Source organism: Pagrus pagrus (genome assembly GCF_965226575.1).
Source record: "Pagrus pagrus genome assembly, chromosome: 9".
Lineage (NCBI taxonomy): Eukaryota > Metazoa > Chordata > Actinopteri > Spariformes > Sparidae > Pagrus > Pagrus pagrus.
In genome coordinates, this window is record NC_140193.1 from 33,932,863 (window position 1) to 33,949,624 (window position 16,762).

The window sequence follows — 16,762 nt, forward strand, 5'->3', positions numbered from 1 at the left end:
TCACACACACACACACACACACACACACAGTCCTTGAGCCTGGAGCATATCACACCCACATGTGATATCAGTGACCACCATTGTTTCTTTGTTCTGCCAGACACACACTCACACACACACATACACATACACACACACCTGTATATAGTACATGTTAGTTAGTGTGTTTTCATCTTTGTGTTGAATAAAAGACTTTTTAACCCACATGTTGTCTATTTAAAATTGTACAAGAGTGAATGTTGCCAACCTCTACTCTGTCAAGAGCTCCAAAATCCTTCGACCATTACTAGCTGTTATGGTAATATTGGTTGTAGTTATTAAGTTAATTATTAATCAGAGTTACAAACAGTTTAGTACCTTTTCTGAGACTGATTTGGTGAATTGGCTATATTTTCCCTTCTTCAAGGGTGGTGCCCCAAGGTGATCTAATGTAAATTGGATCTTATTAGTAATCAGAATTAATAATTATCCCTGATAATCATTAATTATTATTGATAGCCAAATTTAACCCAAAACTCTTGCATGAAGCACTCCATTATGGTGCCTCGTGTGATGTGAGCACAACAACATGATGAAACTGGCTCTCATGAGTACCACCCCAGGAAAGGAAGACCAAGAGCTACCTCTGCTACAGATGATAAGTTCATTAGAGTTACCAGTCTCAGAAACCACAAATTAACAGCACCTCAAATTAGAGCCCACATAAATTCTTCACAGAGTTTAAGTAGCAGACACATCTCAACATCAACTGTTAAGGGGAGACTGCTTGAATCAGGCCTTCATGGTCGAATTGCTGCAAAGATGTCACTACTGAGGAAGAACAAGAAGAAGAAGAGAAGTGCTTGGGCCAAGAAACACAAGGAATGGACACTAGACCAGTGGAAATTTGTACTTTGCTCTGATGAGTCCAAATTAGAAATGTTTGGTTCCATCCGCTGTGTCTTTGTGAGACGCAGAAAAGGTGAGCTCTTTCTGCGTGAAAAAGTTAGTGTGATCCCGAGATCCAACATTATGAACTAGACTTATGGCTTTTTTCTGTAGTATAGAGAGTAGTCCTTTTCACACAGAGACTCTGCATTATCGGCTCAGTGGAGGAACCAACACTGAACCAAGCAGTTCTGGCGTAAAGACGCACCAGTGTGTCAATTCATACAGCACACCGGCAATGCGGATCCAAAAGAGGCGTGACGGTACACACCATGATGTGTGGTTTTTTCAATGTGTTCCCCCGGTGTCCTCCTGTTAATCTAAACATGTACCTGCTGACTGTTTATAATCATATGGATGCTGTTGTAATGTGTTGTGATTGAGATCCTGACCCACCATGCATCCTGGAAAGTGACAAAGTTATGTTTTTCTCTAAATTACATAATTACATAATCACCATCAGTAAACAGGACGCTGTCTGACTCTCTCACTTGCGGGGAGGGATGCTGCTGGGAAGTCTGACTGCGCGGTGACTTTTTTCAAGACAGTAACTACAACAACACAATAGTGGAAGGAGACAAACACTTGGTGAGTTAAAGTTTCTTGCCGAGGGCAGACGCTTTGTTTTTTTTCAGGCAGAAATGTGACGAAGAGTCGGTAGGACCTGTAACATTGCTTTGCGGGTCATTTCTCTTTTATTTGGTGAGTGAAGGATCTGTTTAGTTATCAGACTGTGAACACCATCAGACTGACACACCCCTGCTCCACGCCTCCGGCTTATCCATTCACACAGATGCGCATCAGAGCCGTAGCGAAACTGTCCCCCCTCTCCCCAACTGAAACTTTCACACAGATGGTGATGCAGAGAATTGTCGCATGATTCAATTGATTCAATTAATGCCAATGATTTTGAATTGTTTGCTTTGGATCCGTATTGACTGTCGGTAAGTATTTGTGTTTATCAATAAATTTGTCCAGTCTGTCATTAAAAATGTTTTTCAGAATTTTGGAGAATTGTGGAAGTAAAGACAAACATCTGTCATTGACTCAACAGCCCCGCAGCGCCAGATTGAGTGTGGGGGCCTGGGAGACCTGTGGGATGTCCATTGAATAAGAACAAAGAGATGCACTCTAATGCTAATGATGTGTTTGGCCTCTGTCAACTCCCAAGATAAGCAGAGGATGTTTGTGAACACACTTTTATAAACTGACTGATCTCTTCTATCATCTGCCACTGTGTGAGGAATTTCTGATAAAAATATCAGAAAAATTATACAGCACAATGACAATCACTTCTGATGAAAATGTGTCACCTGAGCGTAATAGTTCATGTGTCTTGTAACCACCCACACCCAGTGAAATATTCAAACCAAATACTTCAGATACAACCAAGCATATTTAAACATTATCTACCATCATCAATATTATGCTTCGGCGTTTTGTTTTTCCAACAGTACTGCATGGAAGGGAAAGTAATATGGCTAATGATTTAACAACAATGGGACAAACTATTATAGTAAAAGAGCTAAAAAATGTTTTTTTTCTTGTTTGTTATTGCAGTTATATAAATGTAATTTCTCATGCTGTTAGATTTCTGTTAGACCACGCAGTCAGGTGTGTGCAGAAATCTGAGAGCAAACTTTGTTCTGCTACAGTGAAAATGTAAAATAAACATACTGCTGGTTATTGTGGCCAAACAACACATTTTTTGTTTCATCTGACCACAGAACTTTCCTCCAGAAGGTTTTTTCTTTGTCCATGTGATCAGCAGCAAACTTCTATCGAGCTTTAAGATGCAGCGTCCGGATCAAGGGTTTCTGTCTTGCACAGCAGTCTCTCAGCTCATGGTAATGCAAAACATGCTTGACTGTGGAAACTGACATCTGCCTTCAAGCAGCTTCGAATTCATTGCAGACTTGCTTTTTGGTTGTTTTTGGTTGACTCTTGACCATCCTGACCAATTTTCTCTCAGCAGCAGGTGATAGTTTGCAATTGCGATACTGTTGTAATTCCATAGCCAGGGCCATAGCCACCATTGAGGACACCGAGGTCATGTCCTCGGTATTTTTTTCCTTAAGGTTCGTTTCATTAAAACCGAAAGTAAACACGGTCGCGATGTGACAGCAGGTCTAGTTTTAGAAGGAGCAAAGATGCAACGTAGTGGTAAGAGGCTGCATCAATCCAAGTTATCATTTGTTGCAGCAAGAAAGGCAGAGGATGATCAGGCAAAGAGGAGGAAAGGTGAGAATTGTAATAAGCTAAGAGAATGAGAATAATAGTGAACGAGCCTACAGATGCAACAGATAGCCAATAGAGATGCTAAACTGTAACCTACTGTAAATGTAGCCTAGGCTGAAAAATGAAAGGACATTCAATGAATCAGAATATTTTAAGGCCATGTTCAGTCACAGTATGAATTATCCATCAATAATATTATTTGGATGTTTGGATGGGTCAGTAATAATGTGACTAAACATGGCATTAAATATTAGGTCAAATTATAGTTATCATGACTCAGTAGTATACTTAGACTTTTCATTTTAAACAGAGGATGAGACAGGAGAGAGAGATGAAGAGGTTGAAGGGACAGAGACAGGAGGAGAGGAATGTTGACCTCGCTATTTCAAAAATCCTGGCTACGGCCCTGTCCATAGCATGGTTTAAAGTAGATATGAACCCTTTACAGACAGTATGCAGTACTAATTTGGCATTGTATTGTAATTACTGCTAAAGCTACATATAGCACCTTTAAGTGAAAGACCTAAAAAATTATTCCACTGCAAGTATGAAAATCTATGTAATACTATCTTCCACCTTAAAGCTACATCAAGCATTATTTATTAAAATTTGTGTTAAATATGTCTTTCTTCCAAAAGCAATCACTGTTATAGCACAAACAAAAACAAACAAAACAAAAACATTACACATGTGATATAGGGTTGGGCAGTAGTACAGTAAAACAGTATTCCTGTGTATTAAAAAATAGCAACAGTGTCCCTTTCATTTCTGTCGTGACAAATCTCTGCTGTGCAATGTGCACATGTAAATTGAATGCCCTCAAAGTATGTGTCCAAGAGCACCACTGTCTGTGTGCTACAATAATGTAATAATGTAATTTGTCAAATATCCAAGAGATGCAGCTCAAAATACTTTACAACAAATAAATTACATGAAGTAAGTGCCTCACATAAAATATGAACTTAGAATTTACCTAGAACCATGTAAAAAATGTTAATCTGACAAAAGATGGAAAATAACAGTTGAAGTGCACTGCAGCAGTTCAGCCACCTTGTAGCAGAAAACAGTATAACAGCGAGTGGCTGCTCAACAACAACAACAAGCTGAGCGATGTGACCAACCCTCTTGTGTTATACACATAAGTACCCTTCTCACGTACACATGCAGCCATACTGTAACACAGTGAAAGATAAAAGTATTACCAGCTCCATGAGTCTGTGCAGCTGTCCGATGGTCTCTGGCAGCCAGATCAGCTTGTTGTTGCTGGCGTTGAGAACTCTCAGAGGTAAACCACACAGACAGGCTGGCAGAGAGCCCAGCTGGTTACGACTGCAACAATAAACACAAAAATCATTCATGGGAAACCATATATTGATGGTTTTTAATGTGAAAGTTTTTGATGATGTGCACTGTCCTTTTAAAAATCAACAAACAATAAGAAATTTATCAGCTAGGATCCTGATTTTTTAAATCATTTTGGGATACGCAGTATATCTTGTTCTGGGCCAACTTTTTTGCTCCAGAGTTTTAAAGGCAGGTCTGATAAGTAGCCCATGGAAAGGCAGTAGATTCCTGGATTTTTTTCCCAGTGCAAGAATGACAAACATATGTATTGGGGCGGCTGTAGCTCAGGAAGCAGAGCGGGTCGTCTAGCGACCGGAAGGTCACTGGTTCGAATCCCAGCTCCCCCCAGCTACATGCCGAAGTATCCTTGAGCAAGATACTGAACCCCAAATTGCTCCTGATGAGCAGCTGGCGCCTTGCATGGCAGCCTCCGGCATCAGTGTGTGAATGGGTGAACGTGGCATGTATTGTAAAGCGCTTTGAGCTGTCCGAGAGGACTGGAAAAGCGCTATAGAAGTGCAGACCGTTATCGACCGTCATATTCTTTCAGCACCCCCCTGTCTGTTCTATTCTGTTCGTTTTTATATTGGTCTCCTGTTCCTGTCAGTATCCCTGTCAGTATTCCTGTTCCTCGTGTTTCCAGCCCTTCATTGGTTTGTACACTTTTGGTTTTTGTAATGTTTCAACTTTTTATTTTATTGCTGGATTTGCCCCTGCCTGCTTCCTGCTTTCTTTTGTATCTTGCAGGTTGGTATTTTTGGATTTTGTATTGTTTAAATATAGAGTTGGGATTTTGAATCGGCTTTTTATTAAAGCTCACTTTTTGTTTCTACCTTCCTGCCTTCTTTTTATTTAACCTTTTGTATAAACAGTATGAACTGACAAAAACATGACCATGACACAGCAGACATTACAGATGAACTTTTGGACTTACTTTAGGACTTCATATGCCTTAAAGGCATTTAGAGGAAGGCCCCCAATGAGGGGCAGAAATAGGCTGCCTTGTCAGTGGCACATAAAAAGATGTCCTCAAAGCCCTGGCTGAGAAACTCTGTACCTTCTTTTTTCACAGACTTCCTCAAGCCCCAAGCCTCGAGCCAAACCTGCTACAAACCAGACTGTGGTCCCTTCTAGGTTTGGTTTTGTCATCCTCCAGTCAGCTTCAGCGTAAGCTAGCCACCAGCCTACTAGCCTCCTGCCTAGCTGCTCGTAGTCACCACTGCCCAGCGCTTCAGCCACATAGCCCAGCACCGTGGAGGTCCCGCTGACCAGCGCACATAGGCGCCTCAAAGCCAAGCCTGCCTGGCGCCCCAGCTGACATCCTGCTAGTTCCAATGGACGGCGTGGCTAACCCCTGCTCCTGGCCCTTCTGCTGCAGCCAGGCCAACCCTGCTAATCTGCGGTGCGGCCGACCCCTGCTCATCCGCAGTGTTGGGCAAGCTACTTGGAAAGTGTAGTGAGCTAAGCTACAGCAACATGGCAAAAGTAGTTAAACTACATCAAAGCTATATATTTTTTTATTTTGGAACAACTTCATTCCAAGTCAAAGCTATCTCAGTGATCAATAAAACTGTCAATCAGACAGATAAGCAGGCAAAAATGTTACATTCAAATGTTTATTAAACAATAAGCTGTGCTCTCATTGCTCCAAAACCAGAACACAAAAATTTGGCAACAAAAAAAAAAAATGCTCCACATAGTAACAAACAGCAGGTGTTGAGTGTGTGTATGTTCATCTATGTTTGTTCGTGTGTGTGTGTGTGTGTGTGTGTGTGTGTGTGTGTGTGCGCGCGCGCAAACACCTGTGTTTGCATGGGTATGCTCAATAACTTGGGCACATTTGCAGGGCAAACTGCAAGTTAACTCTAAACTCAATAACTTAACTCAAACCACAGTAGCAAAAGAATAAAGAACTGCTCCAAACTGCTCTATAATGTTTATTTTGAACTATGCCATTAAAGATAATGTGCAACGCTGTCCAGGACACTGGGTCAACTCTTATCAACTTATTTAAACACATGACATATTTATACACTTACAATTTATGTAAGGCTTTTGGGAATCAAGTTCAAAGTTTATATCTGTTTGCTTATGGCTATTATAGCGTTTCTCATGTCATTTAACTTTGTGCTTTCATAGGCAATTACCATGAAGCTGATTCAAAAAGTAATGTTTCTATGTCCACTGTTGTAGTGAAATATCAGGAAGAGTTGTGTGTTGGATCTGTCATCAGTATACAGTAAGAATGATAACAAATGAACCAATGATCACTGACGTCATATAACAGCTGCTGCTGAAGTAAAAGGTTCAAATTCACTTCCTGAAAATCCTGCAGCATGAGAAACATTTTATTTGTGTGTTCATTCTCAGTAAAAAGCCACAGCAGTGTGTGTGTGTGTGTGTGTGTGTGTGAGTGAGAGAGAGAGAGAGAGAGAGAGAGATGTAAACAAGTTTCTACCACTGCATATCAAAGTTTCCTCCCCACTAGAAGATGAGGTGGCCAGGCTGATCTTTCTCACAAGAGGTGTTTGTTCACATGACACAAGAGAAGCTTTTCAAAATTTGCATCGGAAAGACGGTTTCTCTTTGGTCGGAATATGTCTTTTCCTACACTAAAGAGTCGTTCACAAGCTGCACTAGCAGGGACTCCTGTGTTGTACTTCAGGAAGATCTTCTTCATCATCGGCAGGTTTTGGAATGCATTGACAAGGTTGGTTTCAGTTGACTACAAGTAGCTGTCCACTTCATTCAGAACTGTTGTTTTCAGTGATGGGAAGTATCAAGTTACTTCATCACTGTCAACAGTTGGGTCCTCGCCATCTGTCTGCATGTGATCATCTGGAGATTGCGTTTGAAGCTGGTTTACTTCTGCTTTCAGGTTTGACACAACATCAGCCTTTTTTCTACTGGGGATGTAGGCCAATCTGAACATAGGATGAACTGCAGAAGCTATGAGCAACCTTGCATCATGAAAAATGTATCCAAACCTCTGCTTCACCCCATTGATGATGGCATCTACCAGTGGGAAACAGTGATGTAGGTTGGTCTCATGCTTCATCCGCTCCATCTTCTTGAGAAGAATCAAGATTGTTGGCAACAACACTCCTGTGTAAGCCATTATATCGGACTGTAGTACGTCAAGGGCCTTGGCCAGGGGCGCCATAACAGATTCACAGAAAAAAGACAAGGAAAAAAACAATAATTACTCAAATGTAATAGTAATAATAACAATCAATAAAAGTATAATTGAATTTGAATTTGCTCAGATTATTTATTAGGGCCCGAGCAGGAAACCTACGAGGTCCCTATTGTTTTTCTAATGATTATTAGGGCCCGAGCAGGGAACCTGCAAGGACCCTATTGTTTTTGTAGTGATCATTATAAGGGCCCGAGCAGGGAACCTGCAAGGACCCTATTGTTTTTGTAATGATTATTAGGGCCCGAGCAGGGAACCTGTAAGGACCCTATTGTTTTTGTAAGGATTATTTTATTTATTGTCATTTTTAGGGCCCGAGCAGAAAACCTGCGAGGTCCCTATTGTTTTTCTAATAATTATTAGGGCCCGAGCAGGGAACCTGCAAGGCCCCTATTGTTTTTGTAATGATTATTATTATTATTAGGGCCCGAGCAGGGAACCTGCAAGGACCCTATTGTTTTTGTAATGATTATTTATTAGTTATTAGGGACCGAGCAGGGAACCTGCAAGGACCCTATTGTTTTTCGAATGATTATTATTCATTTTCGGGCCCGAGCAGGGAACCTGCAAGGACCCTATTGTTTTTGTAGTGAGCATTTTTTGTCCCAAATGATCGCATTTTTCACTGCCTGAACATACCCCAAAACTCACCAAACTTGGAATATATGTCACACCTGCCGAAACATTTTATAATCTGTTGTCGTTGTGAATTTCCATCACTAGGTGGCGCTGTAATCAAGGAAAGTGCGTTTTGGCTTATAACTCCCACATACTTTGTCGCACATTCAAAAACCTTATATCCACGCCTTCAGTGAATTGTGCTGAATCTCCTGATATAGGCCACGCCCATATCCGCCTACCGTTTTTTGGCTAGCTCGCGAAAGGTCGCAAACCTACTTTTTCGAACTCCTCCCAGGCAATTTCACCGATTTGCACCAAACTTTGCACACAGCATCTGTGGACCCTCCTGACAAGTTATTAAAAGAATTTTGATATTCCAAAGAATACTCAACTTCTTAAATAACAACTTCCTACAAATTTCCTTCAAAACAGGAAGTGTGGCATATCTCCACATTGCTTTGTCCGAAAGACATGAAACTCAGGATACTACTTCCCCATGAGCCCCTCAGGCTCTGTGCAAAATCTGTGTGGATGACCACTAGGTGCCGCTCTTTAAATTTAAGTATTTTATATCTCAAAATCAATTGCTCAGATTAATACGAAACTTGGTCGAATTATTGTCAATGCACTCCTGAGGATATCTGTTAATGGTTTTACCGATCCGCCACCAGGTGGCGCTCTGGTGGCAGTCTAATTTTATATTTGCCACTGTGCCCACACCATAACACTTATGGATATGAAATTGATAGGGCTGGTATAGACTGGCACCTGTAACTCACACACCAAATATGACCGGCAGGTGGCACTATTATCAATACAAAACTATTTTTGCCCAATAACTCCCACATAATATGGCACACATTGTTAAACCTCATATCTATGTGTTCCCTGCATACAGCTGAATTGTCTGATATAGGCCACGCCCACTTTCACGCCACAATTCCATTCTCAAATTCGTTAAATGTCGCAAACCTCCTTTTTCCAACTCCTCCCAGCCAATTTCTCCCATTTTCACCAAACTTTGCACACAGCATCTGTGGACGCTCCTGACAAAAACTTACTTAAATAATTGTGATTGTCCAAACAACGGCCAAAATATGAAACAACAATTTCCTGCACATTGTGGTCACACAGACAGTCTTCCATATCTTAATGAAATACAGTCCCATTAGCACTAAAGTTTTTTTCATTGTGTTCCATGGCCCGATGACGGTTTGTGAAATATTTGGTGCAAATCGACCAATAGGGAGCGCTTTTATTGCTAAATGACGAAACAATAGCTTCACTGCCTTGATTTTTCATTCCTCAATGGAAGTTGTTGCATGAACGAGCCCCGACAGCAGCATGTAGCGACAGCAGCATGTAGCGACAGCATGCCCCGCCATGACAGCAGCATGCCCCAACGCGCTTGGACTGCGAGGGTCCGTTCATCGCTGCTTGCAGCTTTAATTTAAGTTTGTCTTTTGAGAGCAGCTTCTTCTTGGGGTTGCACAGCAAGCACCTGAACACATATTTTTCTCTGTTGTTTCATTCAAACTCATGTATTTCTCGAGGTATGGCCCGGCAACTCCCTTGGGATCAATTTGTCTCCGTCCTCCTCACCCTCTGCCATCTTATCATCAAGTAACATAACTCACTTAAGCTCACCTGTCTGTATTCCCCTGTAGCAGAGAAGTTGTAGGCATCAGCCCAAGGAATGGTCCGTGATGTCACCGTCATACAGAAGTGCTTCTGTCGGCTCCACATACACGGCTGTGTATGGCGGTGACGTCACTGACTGATCCTTTAAGTTCAGACAGCAGCAGAAAGCTCCACTGAGCTGAGCTTCAGAGATGTTTGTAAGAATGTAGCTTGTGTGGACGCTGCCGCACTACTTGGTCAATAAACGAGCTCAGCTACTAAAAAGCTATTTGATTCAGAAAACAGCGATGCTACCACCACGCTACTGAGAAATGTAGTTAAACTAGTAACGCCACTACTTGTAGTGATGCTACTGCCCAACACTGCTCATCCACTGCAGCCCAGGCGACCCCTGCTTCTGGCTCCTCCGCAGCGGCCCAGCCAACCCCTGCCCCTCCCTCAAGTCCTGCAACCCCGCTGCCAGCCCCATGCTATGGTGTCAAGATTCTAGGCTCTGGTCCTGGCTTCCACCTTCGTTGCCAACCTCCCAAGGGCTTCTTTCTTCCCCCCCCCCCCCCCGGCCTCCTGAGGGCTTCTGCTTCCCTACATGCATGTTTTTATATTTTGGGATCTATTTATGTGCATGATTTTACCTCTCCAGAATACCTCAAAATAATCAACCATGTATCCACCCAGTAAAGTATTGTTACTCGTCATCCATAATGTGCTCTCATGCCCAGTATCCATCCAGAACCTACAGATTGTAAGAGACCACCATTCCACATCTTGTCTCATACACACCGCCCTTGTTATATACTCTCAACATTGTTTATAACTGTTTTTTCTTTTGCATTGTTAGCCAAAACACAAATTGTCAGTGGCAGATATATAAATGCATCAGCATTGGAGAAGAAAGTGTAGGTTTGGATTAAGAGCAGCGATCACTGCTCACAGCATTTTTCATCCATGCAACCTGAACAGTCGGACTGGCCCAGGGAGGTAGTGGAAGAGATCAAGGATAGTAGGCCATGATAATCCAGCTTGGATTTAAGGCTGCTTCTGGTTGATATCTTGTCGCAGGAAAAGTTAATGGATGAAATGGGACTCTGGCGCACCAAACAACAGGAGTTGAGAGACTGTTGTGCCCACATCTTTCCAGAGACCTGTCTCCACCACAACATCAACATGAACTGCTCTCAGCAGGCAGACTGTGTTCTGAGCAGACAATGCGCAGGATGAGGAGAGGTGGACACATCATTGATTTTTGATGCTCACTCACATTCAAAGTTGATGGACAGTGGTCACCTGATGTCAAACGTTTGATGTCAAGATGCTGACCATTTTATCATGACCACCTTGTTGCCTATGTTTACATTCACCAAGACGTAAATTAAAAAAATGCACTACTAGAATTAATTCCTGGGTGTATTTGTGTTTATAAATAAATGTATATATGTTTATAGCCTAAATAACTGTATATATGCACAAAGATTTAGTAGCATTCAGGTAGAAACTTTCGTTATGCTACACTGTGTTGTGTAATGACAAATAAATCACCTTGAACCTTGTTTTGTCCCATTCACCGGCAGTGTGAGAGTCTCACAGAAATGACACAGTTGAGAAAGCAGGAAACACACTGAACTTTAGACACACACGTGACAGAATACAGGACAGCGTATGTAAGGGGCAAGACAAGGTGTGTCAGCTGTATGTGTCTATGTGTGTGCACTTAAGGTTTTCTGAGTTTACCAGCAGTCCAATGTCAGCTCTGCACATTGACACGTGGCATTTTTTTGCCATTCACTCTGCAGCATCTTTGGTACACCGCAAACACACAGCCATGTCCCCATCAACAGCAGAGCACTGGTAAAAGGAAGAGCCCAACCTTCCCTCGGTTAGATATGCAATAAAGGCAGGATATTTTCAATTTTTTTACAGGGGGGACAATGACTGACAATCCACAGTTTTTAGGGACAGTGGCTGCCCTGTGTTCTTTTCTCTCTTTTGCTTTGTCACTGTGATTCAGTCTGATGTGCTCCAAGTATTGGGGCACAAATCTGACAAAGACAAAAATAAACAAACATAACCATGACACATGGTACATGGCATATGGTTCATGGTTCATGGTTCATGGCGAAAACAGAATGGACAACAAAACATTTGAGCCACTGGTATAATCAAATTAAATGATAATTCTAGCTCATTTCAACTTGGGTCGTCTTGTATAGTCTTGGCCATCAAATATAACACAGAGTTAATTAAGTACAAAAATAAGGCAGCAGTTTAAATAAATCATGATTATTCTTTAACTGTAACACTTCATACTTCAGTGTTTCTGAAACTTTTTACCAGTCTCTTAGTCCGTGTTATTGTGAGAGTTGTATCCTGAATTAATTAAACTGATTTTTCAACATATTCATATGTTTTATTAATATATATAGTGTATGAGAGCAAAAGCACTACAGTTTGTATTACAGGAGCATGCAGGTAAACAGTCACAATGCAGCACTAACAAGTGGAAAACTCTACCATCTACCGACTACCATCGGCCTTAAGTAAGGATTACAGTTACACTACACATACTGTACTTTTTTTTTTTTTTGTGTTCAGACATCTGGCTAACCTCTGCTGCAAAGTACAGAGACATTTCCTGTCTGATGACCAATAAGGCCTGCAAGAGTAAACAAAACTTACTGGCAATTTTGCATACAAAATATGCATCAGTTCAGAAAATACTGTTTCAGAGATACTGGACAGATTAGCTAGTATCACAAGCAACATCCCTGCATCATACCCAGAATGCAATGCCCTCTTAAAATATAAACGTTCTCCCTGGAACAGAGACAGTGAAAAAAGGCACCCTACTCTAGTCTCTTGCACTGTAAGACACCATTGACACCAAGTGTGAATGAGTGTGAATGTGTCTACCTGAGATTTAAGGAGGTAAGTGACTGTAGGCTGATGATGCTGTCTGGAATGGTCCTGATGCAGTTGTGATACAGGTTTAGTGTCTCCAAGGCAACCAGGTGGCAGACCTCTGAGGGGATGTCAGTCAGTCTGTTCTTTGATAAGTCTGCAGAGACAAAAGTAGCAGTATAGTATAATTAGTAGTAGTATAAAATAATTCAATCAACAATGTTACAAAGAGATACTTTTTACAAATTGATCTTTATGGACACTATATTGGTTCATTGTTGTGACCAGACCTTTGCTGTGCCCAAACCAACTACGGCAATTTCAAAGTCATACGCAATTCATTCAAATGAAATTCATAATCAGCATCAGAATTAGAATCTGCTTTATTAACCAAGTACGTGTACAAATCAAAGGAATCTAACACTGGTTTTACATACAAGTCCAATAGAAATAGAGATAAACATGGATAGAGCTATTCAAGGATAACAGAGCTAAACAAATATAAAATAAACACAATACTGATGTATACATACAGCAAAAAAGTTATATATATGTAGGTGTAACTAAAAATACTGTATATATAAAAAGTAACATTAATCGACAACATACAATGCCTGTAAACATGTCAAATGTTTCTGTAAATTGTAAATTATACAAATAGTGTAAAGAAATATATATGGAATGGATAAAGTATATGAAGTGTGTGCTTATTTACAGTGTGTGCATACATGTTTACATACAGTATATACAGTGTGCAGGATTTATATCGACAGTGATGTATGATATGTACACTACCAGTCAAAAGTTTGGACACACCTTCTCATTAAATGTTTTTTCTTTTATATTTATTTTCTACATTGTAGATCAATACTGAATACATCCAAATTATGAAGGAACACATATGGAATTATGTAGTAAACAAAAAAGTGTTAAACAAACCAGAATATGATTTATATTTTATATGAAGGTGTGTCCAAACTTTTGACTGGTAGTGTACATGTTTAAAACAATTATTAGTTACTGAAGCTGTATGACACATTTCATTGTCCATCAGTGATGGCCAGTGTTCTGTAGCGCCTAGAAGAGGGAAGAAGTGAGAACAAGGTTTTGTCTAGGGTATGATGGGTCCGCAGTTACATTTCCTGGAAACTCTGGATATGTCCTGAATGGAGGGCAGGTTGGCACCAATGGTTTCCTCTGTGATGCTCACTATCTGATTTAGTCTGTTCCTGTCCTGTTTTGTGGTCGATCCAAACCAGACAGCAATGAATGAACAGAAAAGAGATTGTATGATTGTGCTGGTACAAGGTGCAATGTAAATTTAATAATCCTTTTTCAAAATCAATCAAAAGCTTTATTGTCATTTAGCTGTACCAACAAAAGCAGTGCATCAAAAATGAGATTGCGTTTCTCTGGGATCCCATAACACAAACACAATAAATACACACAATATATTGCTATAATAATTTTAAACTAAAACTATGACTAAGGCTCATGAAGTGCAGTAGTGGGCATGCTCCAGATCAGCAGTTCAACAATCTAACAGCTTGTGGAAGGAAGCTGTTGATTAGTCTGTTTGTTCTGCCTTTTCGACTCCGGAACCGTTTCGCTGATGGGAGCAGTTCAAAGAATGTGTGGAGAGGGTGGAAGGGGTCCCTGACGATGTTCAGTGCCCTGCTCCTGCAGCGGTTTAGGAAGAGTTCTTGGACAGAGGGGAGGGAAACTCTGATGACCCTCTCAGCTCCTCTAACTATTCTCTGACATATTGCAGCTGGAGTACCATGTCGAGATACAATATGTCAGAACGCTCTCCACCACACCACTATAGAAGGTCCCGAGGATGTTGATGGGGAGAGAGGCTTGTTTCAGCTTCCTCAGGAAGTACAGTCTCTGCTGGGCCCGTTTAGTGATCCCTGAGGTGTTCTTATTCCAGCTTAGGTCCTGTGAGATCTGCACTCCGAGGAACTTAATGTTCTCCACTCTCTCCACTGTGCGGCCACTGATGCTGAGAGGAGCACGCTCAGGCTGAGACCTCCAGAAGTCGATAATCATCTTCTTCATTTTGTCCGCATTGAGCACCAGATTATTTTCTCTGCACCAACTCTCTAGGTGTTTAACTTCTCTGTACATTGATTACTCATTTCTATGAAGTCCCACCACTGTGGTGTCATCCGCGAACTTGATGATCTGGTTTCCCTCGTGTCTGGATGCACAGTTGTGTGTTGGCAGTGTAAACAACAATGGACTGAGTACACAGCCTTGAGGAGATCCAGTGCTCAGCGTGATGGAGTTGGAGGTGTTATTTCTGACACGGACAGACAGACAGAGGTCTCTCCGTCAGAAAGTCCCAGATCCAGAGACGTGTGGCGGTGTTCAGGCCGAGTTGGAGGAGTTTGTCCATTAGTCTCTGGGGGATGATGGTATTAAATGCTGAGCTGAAATCAATGTACAGGATTCTGGCGTAGGTGTCTTTCTGGTACAGATGGGTGATGACTGAATGCAAAGTGGTGGATATTGCATCCTCTGTGGAGCGATTGGGACGATAAGCAAACTGGTGTGGGTCATTTGATGCAGGGAGGCTGGCTGTGATGTGTAGTTTGACAAGCCGCTCAAAACACTTCATCACAATTGGTGTCAGTGCAACGGGGCAATAGTCATTCTAATTCGTAACTAATTTCTTTGCTACTGGTATTATAGTCGGTGTTTTGAAGCATCTGGGGATGAAGGCCTGACTGAGGGAGATGTTGAAGATGTCAGTCAGGACATCCGCTAGCTCACCAGCGCAGGTTCTGAGCACACGTCACGGTATGCTATCCGGGCCTCCCGCTTTCCATTGGTTGGCTTGTTGTCGAGGGAGCGACAACAAGCTGGATGAGCTACGTCTGTTGAGAGAAACGAGACGTTGGAGAGTAGGAGCGATGGAACTGCTGGTCTGGAGGGTTAGCCTTTAGCCTAGTGTAGCCCAGGTGTAAAAACACACAATTAGATGAGACCAGAAGAGAGAGAGTATTTATTTTCTTTGTTTTTATTTGTTTACATCGGCAAAGTTCTAAATACCCTATTGCATTTGAATGCACCACTCAGTTCACATGACCCCACGTGGGGGGACCTAGCCCTCAACAGCCAATTAGAGGCTACATAAATGTAAATGTTCGCTGATACTTACCGTCATTGTCCATGCTAATGCTAGCTCCATGTGTCGCAGGCTAATTTCCATTTGGTGAGCCATTGCCAGCTCCGTCATCAACATGCTCGGCTTTAAAATACAGAGAAACGGTGAGAAACGTGTTTCTTTAGCTGCTCTGATGCTATTTTTCTTGTTGTTTCTCAGTGTGCTAAAGAAAGCAGTGGTGGTATTAAAGTCTATGAAAGTGAACTGAGGTGAATAATGGTGCAATGTTTTGTGCATGTGTATACTGAGTATATTGGGTCTATTATTTTATGCCGATGTATATACTAAAGGGAAGTCTGTTTTGTTTTCCTATTGCAAATTTAAAAAGTAATTTGATACATCATATGAGAGCACAATTGTATTTTATTTTGTAAATGCAAATTATTGAAGGAATTTATTTCATTTCAACTGTGAGTTTAAAGTAAAGAGGGTAATTTTTGTTTGTTTGTAATTATTGAATGTTGTACAACAGAAACTGAAGATTTGAGATTTGATAAGATGGAAGATTTGTGTGTGAGGTTTGATGCAATATTTTGCATTTTTGACATTTAAACCCTTAATGATGCATCTGAGAATAGAGTGTAATGAATATGACCTTGTTTATAGGTCAGGTTTTTTGAGAGGACGGGAAAATCCGAGGACCAGGACGAGATCCTGGTTGTGACAGATGGCGAGCTAAGAACTTTGAAGGAGAGACTCAGACAAGGAGATACACATGTACCCCCTCA

At 41.4% G+C, this 16,762-nt stretch overlaps 1 protein-coding gene across 6 annotated transcripts in view; it reads right to left on the minus strand.

The window, feature by feature from the left end:
* Nucleotides 1–16,762, minus strand: part of lrch1 (leucine-rich repeats and calponin homology (CH) domain containing 1) — a 261,434-nt gene that overhangs the window by 188,954 nt on the left and 55,718 nt on the right. For all 6 annotated transcript variants that reach the window (XM_084362581.1, XM_084362582.1, XM_084362579.1 and 3 more), the window contains exons 2-3: nt 12,875–13,019; nt 4,368–4,494 (exon numbers count right to left, since the gene is read on the minus strand). In XM_084362581.1, coding sequence (XP_084218707.1) covers nt 4,368–4,494; nt 12,875–13,019 — 272 coding nt within the window. The remainder of the gene's footprint in view (nt 1–4,367; nt 4,495–12,874; nt 13,020–16,762) is intronic.